This window comes from Mobula hypostoma, chromosome 5 (assembly GCF_963921235.1).
Source record: "Mobula hypostoma chromosome 5, sMobHyp1.1, whole genome shotgun sequence".
In the NCBI taxonomy this organism is placed as follows: domain Eukaryota; kingdom Metazoa; phylum Chordata; class Chondrichthyes; order Myliobatiformes; family Myliobatidae; genus Mobula; species Mobula hypostoma.
This window is the reverse complement of record NC_086101.1, coordinates 75,373,807-75,397,325: the sequence shown is the minus strand read 5'-3', so window position 1 is coordinate 75,397,325 and position 23,519 is coordinate 75,373,807. Positions and strand designations below refer to the sequence as shown.

Here is a 23,519-nt window from a genome sequence, read left to right as displayed (position 1 = left end):
GAATACATTTTACTACATTCCTTAAAATACTAGTTTGTCTCTAAGTATTATTTTTCACATTATCCAACTGTGCATCATTTAAGGTGCTGATTAAAACTATCACTCTGAGATTGCTATGACCATTACATTTTCTGGTGAAATCGATATACAACTGAAACAAGAGACTCACATCGCTGATCGCTTCAGTCACAATCTTGTGATGGAAATGCTCGGGTAGATCAGCAATTGATCTCCACAGCCCCAGCTGTTGGTTATACTTCTCCCTGTATTTCACCTGGGATCAACAGAAGGAAAATGCCATTATCCAGAGAAAAATAAATAAGTTAGGAAACAGTCTGCCCAGGGAGTAAGGGATCTGACTTTTTCTAATGTGGCCATCTTGTTTTCTTCATGAATGCCCATATTGGATAATGTTTCGAGTCTTTTGTGTAAGAACACAAGAAACAGGATTTCACTAACTTCTGGTAATGTTCCCAACCCTTCCCTCTTCATCTATTCCTCACTCTTGCTCCCATCACAGGCAAAGCCCTCCCTACCATTGAGCACATCTACATGAAACACTGTCATAGGAAAGCAGCATCCATCATCAGGGACCCCCACCATCCAGGTCATGCTCTTTTCTCACTGCTGCCATCAAGAAGGTACAGGAGCCTCAGGACTCTCACCACCAGGTTCAGGAATGGCTACTATCCCTCAACCATCAGGCTCCTGAACCAGCGGGAGTAACTTCACTCACCCCAATCACCGTATTGTTCCCACAAACTATGGATTCACTTTCAAGGACTCTTCATCTCATGTTCTCAATATTTATTGTTTATTTATTAGTATTGTTTTTTTTTCTCTTTGCATTTGCAGTTTGTTGTCTTTTGCACATTGGTTGCTTGTCCTATTGGGTGTAGTCTTTCATTGGTTCTATTGTGTTTCTTGAATTTGCTGAGCATGCCCACAAAAAAATAAATCTCAGGAGTGTAGATGGTGATATACATGTATGCTGATAACAAATTTACTTTGAACTTTGAAATTTATTTTAAAACTATGTATATGTCACCATATACTACCTTAAGAATCATCTTCTTTCAGGTGTTCACAGTAAAACAAATAAAATACAATAGAATCAATGTAAAACTACACACAAAGACTGACAGACAACAAATGTGCAAAAGAAGACAAACTGAGCAAATAAATAAATAATACTGAGAACATGAGTTGTAGAGTCCCTTGAAAGTGAGTCTGTAGGTTGTAGAATCAGTTCAGAGTTGAGGTGAGTGAAGTTATCCACACTGATTCAGGATGGTTGAAGGGGAATAACTGCTCCTGAACCTGGTGGTGTGATACCTAATGCTCTTGTCCTGATGGCAAGATGGCATATAAGAGATTCACTCTGACTGCATTATGCAAATTCTTTCAACTATGTTGTAAGATCTGTTTGGAGGAATGCTAGGGAAATTGTAAACAAAAAGTTATGGGAAATCCCCTCCACTCTGCAGAATGGCAAGGAGTTCCAGGAGTTAGACCCAGCTACGATGAAGAGGGAATAATATATTTCAAATGCATGATTATGTTTTATTTGGAGGGGCATTTAAGACGAATTTGCAAGTGATATGGAAGCAACAGGCTTGGAAACCACTTGCTGATTTAATTTCAATTACACAACTGTCAATTTATCAATATTACCTCCCTGCTTCCTAAGGTAAGATGGCAAATAAGAGGTTCACTCAGAGTTGAACTCTGAACTCCAACACCCCCAGCTGTAATGGCATTGCCTGAACAGTTATGCTACCATACTTTATGAAGTAAGAAATATTTATACGATCTGTATCTACATATATGCATGTGATTTTATAATTATTTTAAGAAAAGCTATATTTTGTCTCCAAATCTTTATCTTGCCAGGGTAAACCTACACAAAGCTGCAGGACAGGACAATATACTTGGTCAGGTACTGAGGGACTGTGAGGCCCAGCTAACAGAGGTCTTAACGGACATCTTTAATATCTCTCTGAAACTGTCCACTGTCCCTGCAGCCACCATCATTCTGGTCCCCAAGAGAGAACAGTAGCTGGCCTACGTGATTACCGCCCTGTAGCACTGACTTCAACAATCATGAAGTGCTTTGAACAGCTGGTAATGGATCATATAAAATCCCACCTTCCAGCTACATTGGACCCTTCCCAGTTTGCCTACTGCTCAAACTGGTCCACTAAGGATGCCATAACCTCAGCCTTCCAGTCTGTCCTTGAAAACAATGCCTTGTTTTTCATCGACTTCAGTTCAGAGTTTAATGTGATCACTCCTCAGAGACAGGAAGGTAAACTGACCTCGTTGGGACTCATCACCCCTCCCTTTAACCGGATCTTGGACTTCTTGACAGTCAGCTTTAGTTGGCAACAGGATCTCAAACTGCATCATGCTGAGTACTGCGGCCCCCTCTCCCCCACCCCGGGGCTGCGTGCTCAGTCTGCTGCCTCAGGATAGGACTGTACTGCCAGATTCAGTTCAAACCACATCACCAACTTCAGTAATGATACGACAGTGGTTGGCCTCATCAGCAACAGAGAGGTGGAAGACAGACTTGTTAAATGGTGTGAAAACAACAACCTGAGTTTCAATGTGGACAACACAAAAGAGATGATTGTGAACTTCAGGATGACACAGGCTGACCATTCTCCGCTGCTCATCAATGGCTCTGCCGTGGAGAGAGTGAAGAGCACAAAGTTCCTTGGTGTGCACCTGACCTGGTTGCTCAACAGCTCCTCACTAGTCAAGAAGGCACAGCAGGTGTCTACGCTTTCAGAGGGGGATTGAATTGTGCATGGCTCCTTACTCCATTCTAACAACTTTCTACAGGAGCACCATTGAGAGTGTCCTGCCTGGCTGCATCATCGTGTGATACGGAGGCTGCAAGGCATCGGGCCACAGGGCCCTACAGAGGACAATAAAAACTGCTCAGAGGATCACCTGGCTCTCCCTCCCCACTCTTTGTGGCATTCTTCTCATGAAGTGAGGGGTTTTACTCCCACTGCTCAAAGATGTAGCAGTTAGTAAGTTAATTGGTCATTGTAAATTGTCCCCTGATTAGGCGAGGGTTAAATTGGGGGTTGCTGAGTTGGGTGGCTCGAAGGGGCGTAAGGGCCTATTCCAGGCTGTATCTCAATAAATAAATGATGAAACCCAAATATCTTGATAATTAAATAGACGGGTCTCCAGGGTGCGCTCCTGATCTCAGACATGCATTCAGATGCTGATGTAAAGTTGGTGATACTCTTTTCTCCACAGGCAAGAGCCAGTACTGAAATGAACATCACTGCCATATGGGTAACACAGGAGCGCAGCAGTTAGTGCCACACAGGGACCATGACATGGCTTCAAGTCTGCTGCAGTCTGTAAGGAGTTTGTACGATCTCTCTGTGACTACAGAGGTTTCCCACATCCCATAGGCATGCAGATTAGTAAGTTACGTGGGTGTGAGTGGGCTGGGCAGGCTTGTTGAGTTATAAGGGCCCGATCGCTAACTAAAATAAAACAACTGGTTCTTTTGGCTTTTTCTTCAAACAAGGCCACTATTCCATTTAACATACTGATTCAATATGACCTTTAAAACAAAAAAAAATCAGAAGACACCATCCACTCAAAACATGCCAACATTACCTCACTGATATCATCCGTGACCTTGCGATGGTAGATGATGTTCAGAGCATCTTTCACTGTTGTGCACCGCCCTTTAGAATGCTCAAAGGCTTCCTTGTACCGTAACTTTGAGGAACAAAGAGTACATGGATTTAACACTCGAACAAAAACAGATGAGCACTACACAACTTTTATAGTGAAAAGCATAGAAATTCAATACATACATCACTGGCATTGACATAGGCTTTCTTGCATGACAACAGCATTGGTGTGTCTGGGATCATTACGTATTTGCTCTTCATCTTTTCATATTGTTCCTTGTATTTTTTCTAATAAACAGAAGAAAAAGGTCAATCAGAATAACTGCTATCTAAACATTTCACACATATTATTATTCAGCACTGGGTGGCAGGGTGGAGATCTGTCTCTACCAAAGGAGGTGTAAGGCGCTCCTTCCTTCTGCTAGCCTGCAGGTCACCCTTGGGCAAGGTGCAGCACCTGCTTAGCTCCCCCCCACCCCCTGGATCAGGGCCATGTGAAGCCATGGGAGCAGGTGGTAGATGGTCGTATGAGCAGCTGATACACGTCACAGATCCCAGTTATGCAACCATTGACGCCAGGCAGTCTCTGAAGAGCATTGACACTGCCCAGAAGGCAGCAATGGCAAAGCACTTCTGCAGAAAAATTTGCCCAGAACAACCATAGTCACAGACCATACCCGCCCATATCATGACACGTCACATAATGACGATGGTCATTCAGCACAAGGATTAGTTGTATTCATTGCAATTGTGCTTTTATAATGTTTATAAGTTTATGTTTTATTTTAATGCTAAACTTTCTTGTTTAAATAGCTGCATACAAGCGCTTTGAACATACAGGTAGAACATTCCAGAAATAGGAACAGGGGTATACCATGACCCTCTAAGCATGCCTCACTATTCAATCCCACCATGTCTGACCTGTACTACACCTCCCTCCCTTCTCTGTGCCATTTCCCTATAGCCTTTAATTCCATGATCTTTCAACAAAAAAAATCCATCTCCAAATTAAAGTCTATAGCTATCCAGCTTCCCCAGTCCTCTGGAATAGAAAACGCCTGAGATTCAACAAATGACAGTTTTTTAGCAAAGGAGTATGGAACTGCAAGTTCAAATTGGACCTTTCAGCAAAAGATGACTTCCATGGCCATTAGTAATCATAGGAATACAAAGAGACCATGCAATCTATTATTGCTTTCCAATGTAACCCCGCACATTTTATTTCATTTGCAGTGTTTTGCTATAATCTGGACCTGCCTCGTGTCCGATTTGTGGTTGTTTTGACAGCAGTAATGGTGAGGATTCTTGGTCAATAAGATTCAGCTCAATAACTTTTCAGTAAAATTATGTGATTTGATAGTCAATTTCTTTTATTTTCTGAAGTGAATACATAAAAAAGACACATATTTCTTCCATCAGCAAATATCGACCGCTTACCTCACTGGCAAAGTGCTTGACATGCTTGGCATGTTCCAGCGATGTGGTTTGTACATGAGGTGTGTAGTGTGGTCTGTCCTTTGTAGCTAATTCAACGTACAAGTACTGGTGGAGAAAATTAACCAGAATTAATAAAGGATGTTATAATAAACTATACGTAGCAGGTTTCACACAGTCCATGCATTATTTCAAACCAGCACACCAAAACTCTAGAACTGAACCTTTGAACCTTTCATCTCTGCTAATGAATCATTTGCTCTTTTGAATTAGAATATTTCTGACTGAATTAAGGAGAGAAGTAAACCATCTGGTTATTTAAAGCAGCTTGGATCCTAACTGTTATGTTTTGTCACTGCAAAACATTAAACTAATTCAAAGGAAGACAAAGGAGTCTGAAACGCGGGTCTATACTTCAAGATTACTTTCAGCAAGGTGCATGCATATCATGTGATAGCATGAGGACGTATGCAATTCACATATTTCTCCATATTACCTGCATTTAATTATTTAAATGAACAAGAATGCTTAATCAAACAATATATATGCAAGATCACTCAAATATTACTAAAGTATTAAATACACAACACTAACATTTGTCAGTCTTTAATTTATAATCTTACTTGAATTATTAACTTTAAATCTGTGTCCTTAATATTACCTACAGCTAATTCAATTATTCCGAGCAATTCCATATAAACCTAATTATTTTTCACCTTTATTTTGCACCCATGAATACCCACATCTGCAAATTCCAGTTGATAATTTTCTTTTGATCAGTGGAATAAACTGGTTCTAAATTATCATTATTGTTATTATTTGAGCATCTGTAATCAAAACTGGCATTAAAGGTGACAGTATAACGATTAGAATATTCCCAAAGAAGGATGAAAGGGAGCGAGTGTCAGAAATCACAGTCAGAATGCCCTCATGCAGGAGTTCTCAACCTTTGTTATATCATGGAGCCTTCCCATTAACTGAACGATTGGTGGGCCTCAGGTTGGGAAAACCTGCTTGAATGGAGGGATGGGATACGTACCTGGCTTTGAATATGCTGACCATATTTGGCTCGGTTGAGATCCACCGTTCCCAGTGTTGTTGTGTACCGAGTCTTTGCTTTGTTTCCTTCAGCACGGTACACCAGCTAAAATTGGCAAGAAATGTGTAAGTGTGTGATGAATGCCAACAAAAATAATAATAAAAATGGCTTATGTTTGAACCATTCTCAGATCTGAGTGCATAATACAATTCAAAATCATACCATAAGTACTTCTGTAATGAGTTAAATCCTCATGTAGCAATTGTTATGAATATAGACCGCACATATTATCCCTATTCCTGGAATAGATGTGGTCCCTCCGATTGATTTTTGTTCGACAAAGGGGAGATGGAATTATGAGGGGTAAACAGTATCAAGGGCCAAGACGGCCCTGATTTACTGGAATGGCCAAATAGACTAAAGAGATTGCTTTTGCTAAAGATACATTCTTCCAAAGAACCCAGGTGAGGTTGGTAAGGACAAATATTAAGGATTCCCAAATGCCTAATGGAGCGGCAAGTCATAAACACAAAGAACTCTGCAGGAGCTGGAAGTTGAAAGGAACACACGAAATGCTGCAGGAACTCAGGTCAGGCAGCGTCTATGGAGAGGAATAAACAGTCGACATTTTGGGCTGATGACCCTTCTTCTGGACTGGAAAGGAAGGGGGAAGATGCCAGAATAAAAGGTGGGGAAAAAGGCTAGCTGGAAGGTGATAGGTGAAGAAAAAGATGGTGGTGAAGACAAGCTTCCAGGAAGGATATGTGGCTGTGGAAGCAGGTCCGGGTCAGTAGATAGTCAATGAGTCAGAGGGCAGCTGAGATCACAAAGGGAGAGCAGTGAGAGAGGGTCTCATTGAACACCTGTCGAAGAAATTTAAACATCTTCAGGGTAGGCATAGCTCAAAGAGACTTCGCAGTAGAGCAGCAAATTATAGAACATAGAACAGTACAGCACAGTACAGGCCCTTTGGCCCATAATGTTGTACCGACCCTTAAATCCTGCCTCCCATATAACCCCCACCTTAAATTCCTCCATACACTGTCTAGTAGTCTCTTAAACTTCACGAGTGTATCTGCTTCCACCACTGACTCAGGCAGTGCATTCCACGCACTAACCACTCTCTGAGTAAAAAACCTTCTTCTAATATCCCCTTTGAACTTCCCACCCCTTACCATAAAGCCATGTCCTCTTGTATTGAGCAGTGGTGCCCTGGGGAAGAGGCACTGGCTGTCCACTCTATCTATTCCTCTTATTTTCTTGTACACCTCTATCATGTCTCCTCTCATCCTCCTCCTCTCCAGAGAGTAAAGCCCCAGCTCCCTTAATCTCTGATCATAATGCATACTCTCTAAATCAGGCAGCATCCTGGTAAATCTCCTCTGTACCCTTTCCAATGCTTCCACATCCTTCCTATAGTGAGGCGACCAGAACTGGACACAGTACTCCAAGTGTGGCCTAACCAGAGTTTTATGGAGCTGCATCATTGCCCCGCAACTCTTAAACTTTATCCCTCGACTTATGAAAGCTAACACTCCATAAGCTTTCTTAACTACCCTATCTACCTGTGAGGCAACATTCAGGGATCTGTGGACATGTACCCCCAGATCCCTCTGCTCCTCCACGCTTCCAAGTATCCTACCATTTACTTTGTACTCTGCCTTGGAGTTGGTCCTTCCAAAGTGTACCACCTCACACTTCTCCAGGTTGAACTCCATCTGCCACTTCTCAGCCCACTTCTGCATCCGATCAATGTCTCTCTGTAATCTGCAACAATCCTCTACACTATCCACACCACCAACCTTTCTGTCGTCTGCAAACTTGCCAACCCACCCTTCTACCCCTACATCCAGATCGTTAATAAAAATCACGAAAAGTAGAGGTCCCAGAACTGATCCTTGTGGGACACCACTAGTCACAACTCTCCAATCCGAATGTACTCCCTCCACCACGACCCTCTGCCTTCTGCAGGCAAGCCAATTCTGAATCCACCTGGCCAAACTTCCCTGGATCCCATGCCTTCTGACTTTCTGAATAAGCCTACGGCGTGCAACCTTGTCAAATGCCTTACTAAAATCCATATAGATCACATCCACTGCACTACTTTCATCTATATACCTGGTCACCTCCTCAAAGAACTCTATCAGGCTTGTTAGACATGATCTGCCCTTCACAAAGCCATGCTAACTGTCCCTGATCAGACCATAGTTCTCTAAGTGTCCATAGATCCTATCTCTAAGAATCTTTTCCAACAGCCTTCCCACCACAGACGTAAGGCTCACTGGTCTATAATTACACGGACTATCCTTACTAACTTTTTTGAACAAGGGGACAACATTTGCCTCCCTCCAATCCTCTGGTACCATTCCCGTGGACAACGAGGACATAAAAATCCTAGCCAGAGGCTCAGCAATCTCTTCCCCCGCCTCGTGGAGCAGCCTAGGGAATATGCCGTCAGGCCTCAGGGACTTACCTGTCCTAATGTATTTTAACAACTCCAACACCTCCTCTCCCTTAATATCAACATGCTCCAGAACATCAACCTCACTCATATTGTCCTCACTGTCATCAAGTTCCCTCTCATTGGTGAATACCAAAGAGAAGTATTCATTGAGGGCCTCGCTCACTTCCACATCCTCCAGGCACATCTTCCCACCTTTATCTCTAATTGGTCCTATCTTCACTCCTGTCATCCTTTTGTTCTTCACATAATTGAAGAATGTCTTGGGGTTTTCCTTTACCCTACTCGCCAAGGCCTTCTCATGCCCCCTTCTTGCTCTCTTCAACCCCTTCCTAAGCTCCCTAACATCCTGCAAGAGATCCCTAAACATCGACCACGTGTCCATAGTACATTTCCCTGCAAAAACTTCATCCCAATTCAGACCCGCAAGTTCTAGCCTTATAGCCTCACAATTTGCCCTTCCCCAGTAAAAAATTTTCCTGTCCTCTCTGATTCTATCCTTTTCCATGATAATGTCAAAGGCCAGGGAGCGGTGGTCACTGTCCCCTAGATGCTCACCCACTGAGAGATCTGTGACCTGAGCTGGTTCATTACCTATTACTAGATCTAATATGGCATTCCCCCTAGTCAGCCTGTCAACATACTGTGACAGGAATCCGTCCTGGACACACTTAACAAACTCTGCCCCATCTAAACCATTGGAACTAATCAGGTATCAATCAATATTAGGGAAGTTAAAGTCATCCATGATAACAACCCTGTTATTTTTGCACCTTTCCAAAATCTGCCTCCCAATCTGCTCCTCAGTATCTCTGCTGCTACCAGGGGGCCTATACAATATTCCCAATAGAGTAACTGCTCCCTTCCTGTTCCTGACTTCAACCCATATTGACTCAAAAAAGGATCCTGCTACATTACCCACCCTTTCTGTAGCTGTAATAGTATCCCTGATCAGTAATGCCACCACTCCTCCCCTTTTCCCCCCTCACTATCCCTTTTAAAACACTGAAATCCATTCCTGCCCTGGTGCCAGCCAAGTCTGTGTAATGGCCACTACATCATAATTCCATGTACGTATCCAAGCTCTCAGTTCATCACCTTTCTTCCTGATGCTTCTTGAATTGAAGTACATGCACTTTAGCCCTTCTACCTTACTACCTTTACACCCTTTATTCTGTTTCTCTTTCATCAAAGCCTCTTTATATGCTAGATCTGGCTTTACTCCGTGCACTACACTTGCAGTTCTTGCATGACCTTTATCCTCCTCCACCTCACTATCTGCTCTAACACTCTGGTTCCCCTCCCCCTGCAAATCTAGTTTAAATCCCCTGGAGCAGCACTAGCAAACCTTTCCACAAGGATGTTAGTTCCCCTCCAGTTCAGGTGCAACCCGTCCTGTTGGAACAGGTCCCACCTTCCCTGGAACAATGCCCAATTGTCCAGAAACATGAAGCTCTCCCTCCTGCACCAACTCCTTAGCTGCATTATCTTCCTATTTCTAGCCTCACTAGCACGTGGCACAGGTAGCAATCCTGAGATTGCAACCCTGGAGGTCCTGTCCTTCAACTTTGCACCTAACTCCCTAAACTCTCTTTGCAGGACCTCCTCCTTCTTCCTATCCACGTCACTGGTCCCTACATGGACCACGACATCTCACCCTCCCTCTTGAGAATACTGAGAACTCAATCTGAGTTATAAACACTAAGACTTCACAATTCATCAGTCAAGAGTATGTATTAGCTGTGCAGGGCTTGCCTGGGTAAAGTCATCTGTACAGATGGGTTAACAACTCTGTACTGGTGACAAGTAAGAAGATCCTCAGACACAATGATAGGTCACTTAGGTTAACCAGGCTGGACTGACACTCAATATTGCCATGGACCTCTTTGGCTATGGTACTGGATTGTCAAGTCTACCACAGAAAGTGGCTGGCTCCAATTAGGAATCTGAAGTTTGACTTCACCTCTTCAGTCAGAATAAACACAAAAGGATTTGGGCCTTGATAAGGAGGAGAGAAGAATAGAAACCTCCGACGAGCCGAGCAACACAACAAAGCATAAACAATGTGAATGCAAACATCGATGTTTCTCACCTTGATACGGGCTTAATGTATGGGAGTGCTAGATAGATCCAGGCCTAAATTCGACGGAGCTCAGAAGATCGGAGGGAGGGATCTCAATGAATCCTAGCTGAATACTAAAAGGACTGGTTAGAGAGGATGTTTCCATTTGTAGACAGGCACATGGATGTAAGAAAGATGGAGGGTTATGGGATATGAAGGAGGGAGGGTTTAGATTGATGGTGGAACTGATTTATATAGGATGATACAACATCATGGGCCACAGGGTCTTAGGTACATACATATAGCTAGAGTGCCTAAGCAGAGTACTGTAGCAGTTTTATGTGTTGTACTGTACAGCTGCCACAAATTTCATGACAATGTGAGTGATGATAAACCTGCTTTTGATATGGGTTTTATTGTGGACTGAGGGTGGGAAGGGGGCAGGGGTGGGGGAATCCTGGTTGGGAAAAGAGGAAGGGAGAGGGGAAGGAGCAGGAAGCATCAGAGAGACACTCTTAATGATCAATAAACCAACTGTTTGGATTCAAATGACCTTGCCTGGTGTCTCGGGGCTGGGTGTATTTGCACCCACACCAACATCCACCCCTGGTAATCCTTCTCTGTCACCTGTCTCAGACCCCTCTCATGGTGCTCCAACCTTACCATCTCCAACATCCTTTGCTCCCAACAGATTTACGAACTCACTCTCCACTCCAAGTTGACAAATGCAGTATTGTGGAAAAGTCTTAAGCAACCTAGTCATATATATGTACCTAAGACTTTCAGACAGTACTGTTGGAGAGTCTAGGTTCTGAGGACACAGCCTCACAATAAAGGGGCGTCCCTTTAAAGCTGAGATGAGAAAGAAAATCTTCAGCTAGAGGGTGGTGAATCTGTGGAATTTGCTGCTACAGAAAGCCGTGGAGGCCAAGTCACTATTTAAGGAAGAAGTTGCTATGTTACTGAATGGTCAGGGGTTAAGGGTTATCTCTGACCCATGACCTTAAACCTACGCCCTCTAGAATCATTCTACACCATCCTAGAATTTCAAATAACTACCCATTAGCTATTAAAAATGGCAAAATATTGTATTCTCTTGATCAGTACAGGGTGACCCCAAGACTATATACTTACATTGCTCAAGTGAGTCTTCAGTTCTGTCACACGTCTGTATTCAGGAGTATTAAGGACAGAAGTATGTTTGTCAAGCATTTTCTTGGCAACTTTGTCGTAGCCAGACTGAAAAACATACAAAAAGAAGTTAAAATGAAGGTTTTATTTTCTTTATTTCTTTTACTACATTACGTGCTTAAATGATTTCAATAATGTCATCTACTTAAATACCTGTTGTTGCTGGACTACAGCTTTCTTTTAAAAGAACTAATGAAAGCCCTTCATACTGACAATTTACCAAGAGTTATAGAAAAGTACAGCATAGAAACAGCCCTTCAGCCCATCTAGTCCGTGCCAAAATGTTTAAACTGTCTACTCCCATCAAGCTACACCAGGACCATAGCCCTCCATATCCCTCTCACCCAAACTTCTCTTAAGCATTGAAATCAAACTCGCAAGCACCACTTACATTGGCTGCTCATTTCACACTGTCACAATACTCTGAGTGAAGAAGTTTACCCTCATGTTTCCTCTTAAACTTTTCACCCTTCACCCTTAATCCATGTCCTCTAGTTGTAGTCCCATCCAACCTCAGTGGATAAAATCTGCTTGCATTTACCCTATCGATACACCTCATAATTTTGTATACCTCTATCAAATCTTCCCACAATCTCTGTGTTCCAAGGAATAAAGTCTTAACTATTCAATCTTTCCTTATAACTCAGGTTCTCCAGTCCCGGCAATATCCTTGAAAATGTTCTCTGTACTCTTTCAACATTATTGACATCTTTTCTGTAGTCATTGACCAAAACTGTACACAATACTCCAAATTAGGCACCTGCTTCTGTCTCTCTCTCTCTACAGATGATTCCTCGCTTACTGAACATTATGAGCTCTTTGTACTTCAGATTTGCTGCTTCTGCCTCACAATAAGGAATGTTAAGGCGCTGAAAATGTAACGGGATTGTGGCTCACACTTACTGACATAACCTAGCCGCAAAGCAAGGTGAAGGGCTGCTCTCTAGACCACTCTCCAATCTGCTTTAACATTAACAGGCACCAAGCATTGCATCACTAGAAACTTACTCTTTGTGGGTTAATTTAATCTTGCAGTGCACTCTGCTTCTGAAATTCAGTTTTGTCAGTCTCAGTACAACTAAATCAGAATATAATTTCCAACAAATATTATGTTTCCAATTTGCTCTCATCTATTAAAAATAAAATTCTCCATCCCCTATTCATCCCAGGACTGATGAGTGCTACGTTTGTTTGGTTACAAAAGCAGGATTGATTTAAACCCTTCCCTGTTACAGAATCCCAGATGTTTCCCATTGCAATTCAGTAATGAAGACCAAGCTTTACATTGGCACATTGTATTTTGTAACAGAAATCCTTGCATTACAGTGATACCTCATTGTAAAATCACAATTGTCTTTCACTTACAGTACCTGGCACTGGTAGAAGACAGATGGACACTAGGATTACAAAAGGAAAGCATACCCAGAACTTGTGGAAATCACGCACTCGGACCATTTCAGGAGTTTCATACAGGAAGCATCCGGTGCCCTTCAGCCACTGAAGATCTTCCTTGTACTTATTCTATATGTGAGATAGTCACAGTCTTAGTATTGACCATGAAGCACTTAGTATAAAGTTTAAACAAAATGTGCAAGAAGCAAGAATGGATTTGATGCTTACATCGCTGGTTATTTCACCCACATATCGATGATGGATCAGCTCAGGAGTGATAGGAAGAGAAATCATCTCCCCCTTGTGCAAGAAGTACTCGGACTTATAGGACAGCTATGGCAAAAAACGAAATCACATTTAATAAACACAGGAGATCCTGCAGATGCTGGAAATCCAAAGCAACACACACAAAAATAGGTCAGGCAGCGTCTATGGAAATTAATAAACAGTCAATGTTTCGGGCCGAGACCCTTCATCAGGACTGGAAAGGAAGGGTGAAGATGCCAGAGGAAGAAGTGGTGGGGGAGGATGAGGAGGACAATTAGGTGATAGATGAAGCCAGGTGGGTGGGAGAGGGGACGATGAAGAAAGAAGCTGGGAGGTGATGTGGAAAAGGCAAAGGGCTAGAGGAGAAGGAATCTGATAGGAGAGGAGAGTGGACCATGGAAGAAAGGGAAGGAGGAAGTGCACCAAGAGGAAGCAGTATGCAGGCGAGGAGAAGAGGTAAGAGGCCAGAGTAGGGAAACAAAGAAGAAGGAAGCAGGAGGTGAAAAAAATTATCTAAAATTGGAGAAATCAATGTTCATGCCAACATATTGGGCCTCCAATTCGGTCACATTTAATTCTTTGCACCCCTTTAAATCAACTCGGTGTAATTGCTAGGGCAAGATTTGTTCAGTTGATAAACTTACATCGCTGACTGCTTCCTGCGTGGCTTTGACTTGACGAATTTCCGGAGTGTCAGGAGAGGTATGAATCTTGTCTTTCAGCATGTCATATTTTAATCGATACAGTCGCTGTAAAAGGGTAAAACAACAAATGCATCATGCGCACAAAGACATATAAGACATTGAGATTTGGTGATAAATAAGATTATCTCAGCAGTACCTGGTTCAAGATGGCATCTGCTTTCTTGGCTGCTGTGATGCTGATGGTTTCAGGGATCAATGTGTAGCCTTTAGCTTTCATGTGTTCATAAGCTTCTTTATACTTCAGCTGGAAGGAAAAAAATGTGAATTTTCTTTTGGAATTGCTGTCATTTTACAAATAATGTCTTAATTATAATTTAAGATTAGAAAAGATAGAGAGGGATATACGTATATATCTGTTCCAATGGATGGCCTTTGATTCTATAACATTTAATATTGAAATCTTTCTGGGTTACTTTTTCCAAAACAGTTTTCCTAATTGTTCATCTTAAGTGAAACACAAAATCAGGGGAAAAACAGATGAGTAATCTCTCTGTTAGCTAAACTCTGTCAGCAAGCACTCAGGAACATAGGAGATGGATTTCACAATGGAGGGGTTCTCCATAAGTGTGCATGCTTCTGTCTGCTTCTTTGGAGTCAGCCACCCTCCTGGAGTCATGTCCCATTCTAGTTAATTCCTAGAATGACATGTAGACCTTGATCCCATTTATGAGCCAATGCTGGCAAAGTTCCAGACCACAACGCAGAAAGTTCACCATGCAAAAAATCAGCAAATGAGACCACCTCCCAACGTCACAAGTGAGTTTCCATAATGACAACCAATCAGCTGATTGATAAGTAAATGTAGGTCAAGCATTCAGAGGACACACCACAATTAACAGCACACTGATAACATCTCCTCGCATGGTGACGAAACTTTTGCAAGTCAATTGCCAACATCAGAAAAAACTCAACCCAATTGTGCCCCATTCCTAGCCACCCTCTGTTCCTAGCCATTCTCTCTTGGCTTCTCTTCCTAGCCCTGGTCGCAGACTTGTGGTACCTGAAGGATGATCATTAAGCTAAATGAAACAATAGCTATGCTCTTCCAAGATTCACTTGTGGTTAGTTTGAGCAGTGAGTTTTCGAGTTATTCTTTGAAGTGTCCCAATATCAGAACGAGAAGCTTAACAGATGAAATCAGCATGTAGTCCTCCTTGTTATTCCTTTCCCTTGGACTTCCAGAGAGATGATTGCGCATCCGATCACAGTGGCTTCCACAGGGCCAACTAAAGATGTTATTATCGTTCTTAACCATATTTTACATGATTACAAGACCCAGTTGGACATTAAGAACTTAAAAGTACCGCAGGTCTACCCCATCACTGAGTTGCTTGCTGGCAGAGAAACTGAAGGAGCTGGACTTTGTGCAGATTTTGCCTACTGCCTGTGTTGGTTTGAGTTGGTGCACGAAGGTGAATGATCAGCTTCATCACTTTTCTTGTGAATGCAGCTCCCTGTTGGACATTGTTAATGTGGAATGCTGGAAGTCTGATCCACAGATTTATTGGTGGACAGCAGGAACAGATGGCGGAGAACTGCCTGGTCACAGTCATAGTGAGACCTAGGCCTCAAGCCGCGGTGTTGCCTGTTTACAGCCGCCCAGGAAAGAGGCGGAGTCAGTGTACTCCACCAGAGGTGGTGTGGAGGGTGCAGTTGGTGCTGTCCCCATTGTTTGCTTGGTATAAGACACTGTATTGTGTTCGACTGCAGGCTCCTGCAACATTCCTGATGCTCAGGCTCACGGACTGTATATTTTTGTGGCAAAACATTAATTTTGAAATATGAAGGGACAGAAGAAGCTTTAATTTATAACTTGAAAGATTTCAGCTCTGACAGTGCAGCACCACTTTGGCAGGGCATTGGTCTGGGTTCCATGCATTAGTTTCGAGAACCCATGTTCTTCAGACCCAGAGGTGAAAGTGCTACTGTGGATTCTTGGCTAATTGCAAGGAGGAGGTATGAAGAAGGAGGTATGTTTTCCAGATGGCTGGAAAAAAAGATGTTCTCTGCCCAAGTGCTTGGTGGAGCATAGTGGAAGAGCCTGATACTCTGACCTAGTGGGCTGTTACACTGGACACAAAGTCTAATGATGATATTGGCATTAAGAACAAACTAGAACTGCAGCTGAAAAGCTGCACTGACAGCAACTTAAAGAAATTGGATACATCAAGTGTATTATCAAATCTCAAAGCCTGTTCAGTGGATTTAGCAAATTCCGAAGACATAATGATTGTAAAATGTGCTTATCCTGGGAATTAAATCATATGTCTAGATCCAGTAAACGTGTCCAAAGCAAGGTATGAACAGGGATGAAAACCTCCTCAGATATCCCCTCTGCTATCTGATTCCTGAATGTATATTGAACCCCTGAACATTACCTCACTAACTTTTTATTTCTATTTTTGTACTACTTATTTAATTTGAATATTTTACATATATAAACCTGATTCTGATTCTGTAAAGTGCAGGAATACCCAGTAATAGGAAACCTGAAGTCCCATTTGGGGCAAGGACTTGTGACGACAGATGACTCTGGTACCACCGAGAGGAAGTAGGTGATCGTTCTGCCTGTGTGCTGTACTGAGATTGTAATTTTTATCCCTGAGTGGGTTAAATTTATGGTTCAGTGTGTTGATGCCATTGATAATAACACACATTAGATGAGGCAAATCAAAACATCTCTGTTAAGCAAACAGCATTAGATTAAAACTCAGGGCTGAGTAAGATCAAACTGTATAACAATGGTTCTAAGAGAGAATGCTATTCATACAGTACTTACATCACTGCGGTTACGGTCAACATGCCTGGCATGTTTTAAGGATGGAATATCTGCTGGAAGGGTATAACCCTTGGGGAGATTGCTTCGACCAACGTCACGGTACAGGTTCTGCAAAAGAATACAGTCAGCGTTAAATAGATGGGAAGGCTTCAAAGGACCAATGGAAAACTTAAATGGAATCCAGTATTTACCTCACTCTGTAATTTATTGGCTTCTCTGGCTCTGTCCAGCTCCATAGTCTTTGTGGTTGGGGCAACCTTGCCTTTAATATTTATCATATAGTTATTCCGATATACCTTCTGTAAAACAGAGGGCAAAGAATTCATTCAACTTCAGTATTTTGTGCACTAATTACCACAAATGGTTTTGAATCTCGCTAATTGTAATCCTGTATCTATCCTGTATGGTTTAGAACTGATTTTAACATTCTTTTACTTGTTTTTAAAGCTCTTAATGGTCTGGGACTGGAGTACAACACAGAGTTGTTTTTGTTTTATAATTCCGTTTGAGCTCTCAGGTCTTCTTTCGCCAGTCTCTTAAATTTAAACAATCTCCTTCAGAAGTTAATTGGTAGGTCAACTTTTTTGAACTACGCTCCGAAAGTGTGGAATTCAATACCTAAAACTATAAGGGATGCAGATTCCGTTAACACTTTTAAATATCAGCACAAAGCCTATTTATTTAACCTTGCATTTAACTAACATCTCTTTGTATTTTATTTTCATGTTTACTTTTATTTTTTATTTTATTTTCATGTTTACTTTTATTTTTTATTTTATTTTCATGATTGTACTTTTATCCCAGCATAAAGCACTTTGAACTACATCATCTGTGTGAAAATGCTTGATAAAGTTATTATTATTATTATTATTAACAGCAAAATCAGGATGTGAACATAATTGGAAAAAATCCACAGCAGCAGCAGCTAACAATTCCACCCTGGGCTGCAGGATGTGCCCTAGCTGTATTCCTTGTTGCGTTCTTCAGGAAAAGGAAGCTTCGGTCATTTTTGGCTCACATTTGTCATAAAAGTGTGCAGTGAATCAAAGGAGCTGCAGCAGATCTTCCCTTTGCGTGGAACAGCTATATGAGGATCAGCAGTCTTGTAATTTGAATTGAACTGACTTTATTTCTTACATCCTTCACGTACAGCAGAAGTAAAAATCTTTACATTATGTCTCCGTCTAAATGTGCAATGTGCAATTTCTAGTAATTTGTAATAAATAGTACGTACAGTAAAATATACAACAGAACAGACAATATAGCTTAGAAATACAATTGAGTCAGCATGAATTAATCGGTCTGATGGCCTGGTGGAAGGAGCTGTCCCAGAGCCTGTCAGTCCTGGCTTTTATGCTGCGGTACTTTTTCCCGGATGGTAGCAGCTACAGTTTGTGGTTGGGGTGACTCGGGTCCCCAATGATTCTTCAGGCCCTTTTTATGCACCTGGATCTGTAAATGTCCTGCATAGTGGGAAATTCATATCCACAGATGCACTGGGCTGTCCACACCACTCTCTGTGGAGTCCTGTGATTGAGGGAAGTACAGTTCCCACACCAGGCAGTGATACAGTCAGTCAGGATGCTCTCAACTGTGCCCCTGTAGAAAGTTCTTAGAATTTGGGGACTCCTGCCAAACTTCCTCAACCATCTGAGGTGAAAGAGGCACTGTTTTTAAACTCACCACAGAGTTTAAAAACAGACTCAAAGTAAGTTTATTATCAAAGTACATATATGCCACCATATGCAACCTTGAAGTTCATTTTCTTGTGGGTGTTCACAGTAACTACAGAAACACGATAGAATCAATGCAAGACCATATCCAAAAGCGTGGATAAACTACCAATATGCTACAGACAAACTGTGTAAATACAAAAATAATAATAATAAATAAATAAGTTGTCCTGTCCAAGACCGAAGGAAGCTGCAGAAGATCGTGAACACGGCGCAGCACATCACACAAACCAATCTTCCGTCCTTGGACTCACTTTACACCGCACGCTGTCAGAGCAGTACTGCCAGGATAATCAAGGACACGACCCACCCAGCCAACACACTTTTCATCCCTCTTCCCTCCGGGAGAAGGCTAAGGAGCTTGAAGACTCATATGGCCAGATTTGGGAACAACTTCTTTCCATCTGTGATAAGACTGCTGAACGGATCCTGACCCAGATCTGGGCCGTACCCTCCAAATATCCGAACCTGCCTCTCGGTTTTTTTGTACTACCTTACTTTCCAGTTTTCTATTTTCTATTTATGATTTATAATTTAAAATTTTAATATTTACTAATGTTTACTATTTTTAATATCTAATATTTGTAATCCAGGGAGCGGGAAGCGCAGAATCAAATATGGCTGTGATGATTGTATGTTCTAGTATCAATTGTTTGGTGACAATAAAGTATAAAGTATAAATAAACAATAAATATCAAGAACATGAGATGAAGAGTCTTTAAAAATGAGTTAGTAGGTTGCGGAAACTGTTCAGCGATGGGACAAGTGAAGTTGAGTGTAGTTATCCTCTCTGTTCAAGAGCTTGATGGTTCAGGGGTAGTGACTGTTCCTGAATCTGGTGGTGAGAGTCCGGAGGCGTCTGTACCTCCTTCCTGATGGCAGCAGTGAGAAGACAGCCTGGTTGTGGGGGGACCCTGGCGATGGATGCTGCTTTCCTACAACAGTTCTCCGTGTAGACCTGCTCAATGGTGGGGGGTGGGGGAGTGCTTTACATGTGATGGACTAGGAAGTGTCCACTACTTTATGTAGGATTTCCCGTTCAAGGGCATTGGTGTTTCCATACCAGGTTATGATGCAGCCAGCCAATATCCATTGAAATTCGTCATATTTTAGATGTCATCCTGAACCTCTTTTGAATGTTGAACTTTGAGACTGTTGGTGTGGGTCTTGAGGCTCCTGTACCTTCTTCCAGATGGCAGCAGTGAGAAGAGATCCTAGCTCGATGGTGGGGGATTCCTTAATGATGGATGCTACTTTCCTTCAAATTGGTTATTTTTCAAACCCTATTTGTTTATTTATATTGTGGAGGATTGCCTCATATTATGCTCAACATGATTCTGGAGGTGTTTTCGACAAGCATGATTTCATAGCAAAGAATTAATTCTACAGTGTCCAGAAGTACCTGATGAGAGTATTGGCTGTCTTTCCAAAGTCAGTAATGAGCTGACAGTGTTCATCGCAGATGACAAAAACTGCCCAATTATTTTATTGTCCTGTTAAAGTCCCTCCAAGAGGACCACAACCTTGTCATAGGGTTTGGAGGCTTGTATGCTTCAATGACCTGGAGAGCTATGTTGGCTGGAGTCAGGGCTTTGTGTTTTGACTCTTGGTAGGGTCACCCATGCCAAACAGGTGAAAGGGTAGAGGCCAGGCTAAGAGTGGTCCACCAGTCCTCCAGGTTTGGGGTTCAGCTCAGGGTTAACAACCCTGACTGGTCAAACAAAAGTTGTTACAGAAACAGTCATGAAGAATCCTATATCTGTTGAGCGATGGTATTCCTGAGTCTCCACCTGGGATCTGCATGATTGAAAACCAAGAGGAAGCTACTGGCACAAAGAAGGAAGCCCTGAATCCCGCCAAGATATCTAGTGATGAGAAGAGAGGACAACTCCATCATCAAGATGGTACTTCATTGGACTCCGAAGGACAGAGGAAACATGGGAGACCAAAGACAATGGTGCTGTACTGTAGAGACAGAAATTAGGACCCTGAACCACACCTGAGGTTGATGGCTAAGAACATATAGAGATGGAGGATCTTCTTTGATGCCCTGAACACCAGTGGCATACAGGCAGTAACTACCTATTAAAATAGATCAACCTAACGAAATACTAATTTAGACAGATCATTCCAAAATGTTTCAATACTGAAGGGTATATGGCTGATATCTATTAGATATACATCAAGTATCCAAATATTAGTGAAACATGCATGTATTCTTAAGCTAATTATGTATCCATAGATAGAAGTAATTCTCCGGATACTGGAAACCTAGAGCAAGATATACAAAATGCTGGAGAAAATTCGTAAGTCAAGCAACACCTATGGAAGGGAATAAACAGTTGAGATTTCGGGCCTCAGCATTCTGTGTGCGTTGCTCAATGCATCCACAGAAACATTTGGGTCTGAAGCAGTGATCTGGATCAAGCTGGACCTGTCCCATTGCCTAGACTCATTGTCTGAGATACCACCTGGCCAGGTGCAGTGGGCATGACTCATTGGTCCTCTGTATCTGGGAAGTGGAGGTGCCTATGGGTTGACTCCTCGCTGAAGGCCTGCTCCAGAGTCCAGATCGACGCATTCAGGAATGGTTCAAATCATTAAAAAACACATTAGGTACACTTAAACCAGGAAAAAAATGCTAACAAATAATTAAGACATTAAGTTTAAAAAGTAAAGTAGCTCACTTTTTTCACAGGCTTCCCCAGGATAAAATCTAAAAGGTGTGACTTATTTACTGAGATACAGTGCGGAATAGGCTCTTACGGCCCTTCGAGCCGCACTGTCCAGCAACCCCCGACTTAATCCTAACCAACGACAGGACAATTTACAATGACCAATTAACCTACCAAACAGTAAGTCTTTGGACTGTAGGAGGAAACCAGAGCATCTGGAGGAAACCCTCATGTATCCTGTTGTATTACCAGAGCAGGGCTCAATGTTGCCAACAGTTAGGGAATGGAAGGATAAAGGTGTTGGCACTTGATTGGAGCTATGAATGACTGTAGCTGCCATAGAATTGAACAAAGGAGGATGAGAAGTGACTGATAGAGGTGTACAAGATGATAAGAACCATATATCCAGTAGAAAGCCAAAAAACTTGTCACAGGGTGGAAATGGTTAATTCTGGAGGGGACGGCATAATTTTAAGGAGGTTGGAGGCAAGTAGTGGGGGGATGTCAGAGGTAGATTTTTCACACAGAGTGGTGAATGCATGGAATCCCCTGCCAGGATTGGTGGAAGAGGCAGGTACATTTGGAACATTTAAGAAACTCTCAGATAGGCACATAGATGATAGAAAATTGGGGGGTAATGTAGGGGGAAGGGTTAGATTGATCTTAGAGTAAGCTAAAGTTTCAGCACAGTATTGCAGGCCGAAGGGCCTGTACTGTGCTGCAGTGTTCTATTTTCTAATTGGCAACACTTACTTCATTCATTTAGCTGCACGTAAGCTACCTGTTATATTTGATTTATTTATCTTGCTGTAGAGCGGGGAGTAGGCCCTTCTGGCTCATTGTGCCACGCCGCCCCAGCAACCCTGACAAACCCAATTAACCCCAACCTAATCGCAGGACAACTTACACTGACCATTGAACCTATCCGGCACGTCTATGGACTGTGAGAGGAAACTGAAGCATCCAGGGAAAACCCATGCATTCCGTGGGGGAGAATGCACAGAGATTCCTTACAGATAGTGGCAGAACTGAAGTCTGAACTCTGGAATGCCCCAAGCTGTAATAGCGTTGTGCTAACCGCTAGCTACCGCGACGTCCAATTAACCAGTTATGAATGATAAGAAAACTATCCCTGCCACACTATGTTATTAGAAAACGCTTATCTTTCTTTTCTCACCAACTGCTATCAGCAGAACTTAGAGCTTATCGCTGTATAGAGGGGGTGGTTTGGCGTAGGTGCTGGCAAGAGTTGGTGCTGTTCCCCAACAGCCCCCAGAAGCCGAGCTGCATTGTGGTCGACTGTAGATTTCTACGGCATTCATGGACTCGGCGTTGCCGGGAGAGAAGCATATTTCCGTACATTATTTCATCTTTCCATACATTATTTCAAGACACTTACTTCACTCAGCTGTTGAGAACTGTTGACAGCTTGTGTGTAGACTGGGGTTTCCAAAACGGGTGTGAAGTTCAACCTCGTTGCCTCAGCCTTTGCCTTGTACTGAATCTGCAGGGGGGTAAGCAGAATTCACCAAAACTATAAAAACCTGTTTAAACAAGTGATCTGAGAGAAAGCTTTTATATGCAATATAAAAGTCACAGCAGGAGTATGGCTCATTCTAACATACATCACTTTGCAGATCATAGGATTTCTTGGCATGAAGAATCAGTGGAGTGTCCCACACGTTGCATCCAATTCCTTTAAGCCAGTTAAGGTCATCTTTGTAGAGAACCTGGAAGGAATATAAAAGACATCAATGAACTTCAATGACACAGGAATGAATTTTACCTACTTCAGAAGCCATTTCTTGCTGAAAGAAAATAGCTTTGGAAATATTGAAGGACAGCCTCCTTGCACACTGACGGTAGGTTATTTGAAGGTAAGTCAGGCTATGCATGCTCAACTCTGTATCAGATGGTGGGCAGCCTATTCATTGACTTGATAGAGCATGTGGGAGATGTAGCACAAGTCTGCAGGGAATATTTGTGAAGCCTGAGACAACAGAAATGCCTCTTTCTTGAGGCCCTGAGTTGGTTGGCTCAACCATGGATGTTATGCCCTAGCCGTCAAAGTGATGCTCAAGCCAGTGCAGTACGATATGTAGAGCAGGGTGTTG

The 23,519-nt window shown here is 42.4% G+C and overlaps 1 protein-coding gene across 6 annotated transcripts in view; it reads right to left on the bottom strand.

The window, feature by feature from the left end:
* The window catches only part of neb (nebulin), a 365,351-nt gene that overhangs the window by 109,923 nt on the left and 231,909 nt on the right, over positions 1-23,519 (bottom strand). For all 6 annotated transcript variants that reach the window (XM_063048565.1, XM_063048566.1, XM_063048567.1 and 3 more), the window contains exons 100-113: positions 23,031-23,135; positions 22,805-22,909; positions 17,189-17,296; positions 16,998-17,105; positions 14,355-14,462; positions 14,159-14,263; positions 13,476-13,580; positions 13,278-13,376; positions 11,799-11,903; positions 6,142-6,246; positions 5,106-5,210; positions 3,852-3,956; positions 3,649-3,753; positions 170-274 (exon numbers count right to left, since the gene is read on the bottom strand). In XM_063048565.1, the coding sequence (XP_062904635.1) occupies positions 170-274; positions 3,649-3,753; positions 3,852-3,956; positions 5,106-5,210; positions 6,142-6,246; positions 11,799-11,903; positions 13,278-13,376; positions 13,476-13,580; positions 14,159-14,263; positions 14,355-14,462; positions 16,998-17,105; positions 17,189-17,296; positions 22,805-22,909; positions 23,031-23,135 (1,473 nt within the window). The remainder of the gene's footprint in view (positions 1-169; positions 275-3,648; positions 3,754-3,851; positions 3,957-5,105; positions 5,211-6,141; positions 6,247-11,798; positions 11,904-13,277; positions 13,377-13,475; positions 13,581-14,158; positions 14,264-14,354; positions 14,463-16,997; positions 17,106-17,188; positions 17,297-22,804; positions 22,910-23,030; positions 23,136-23,519) is intronic.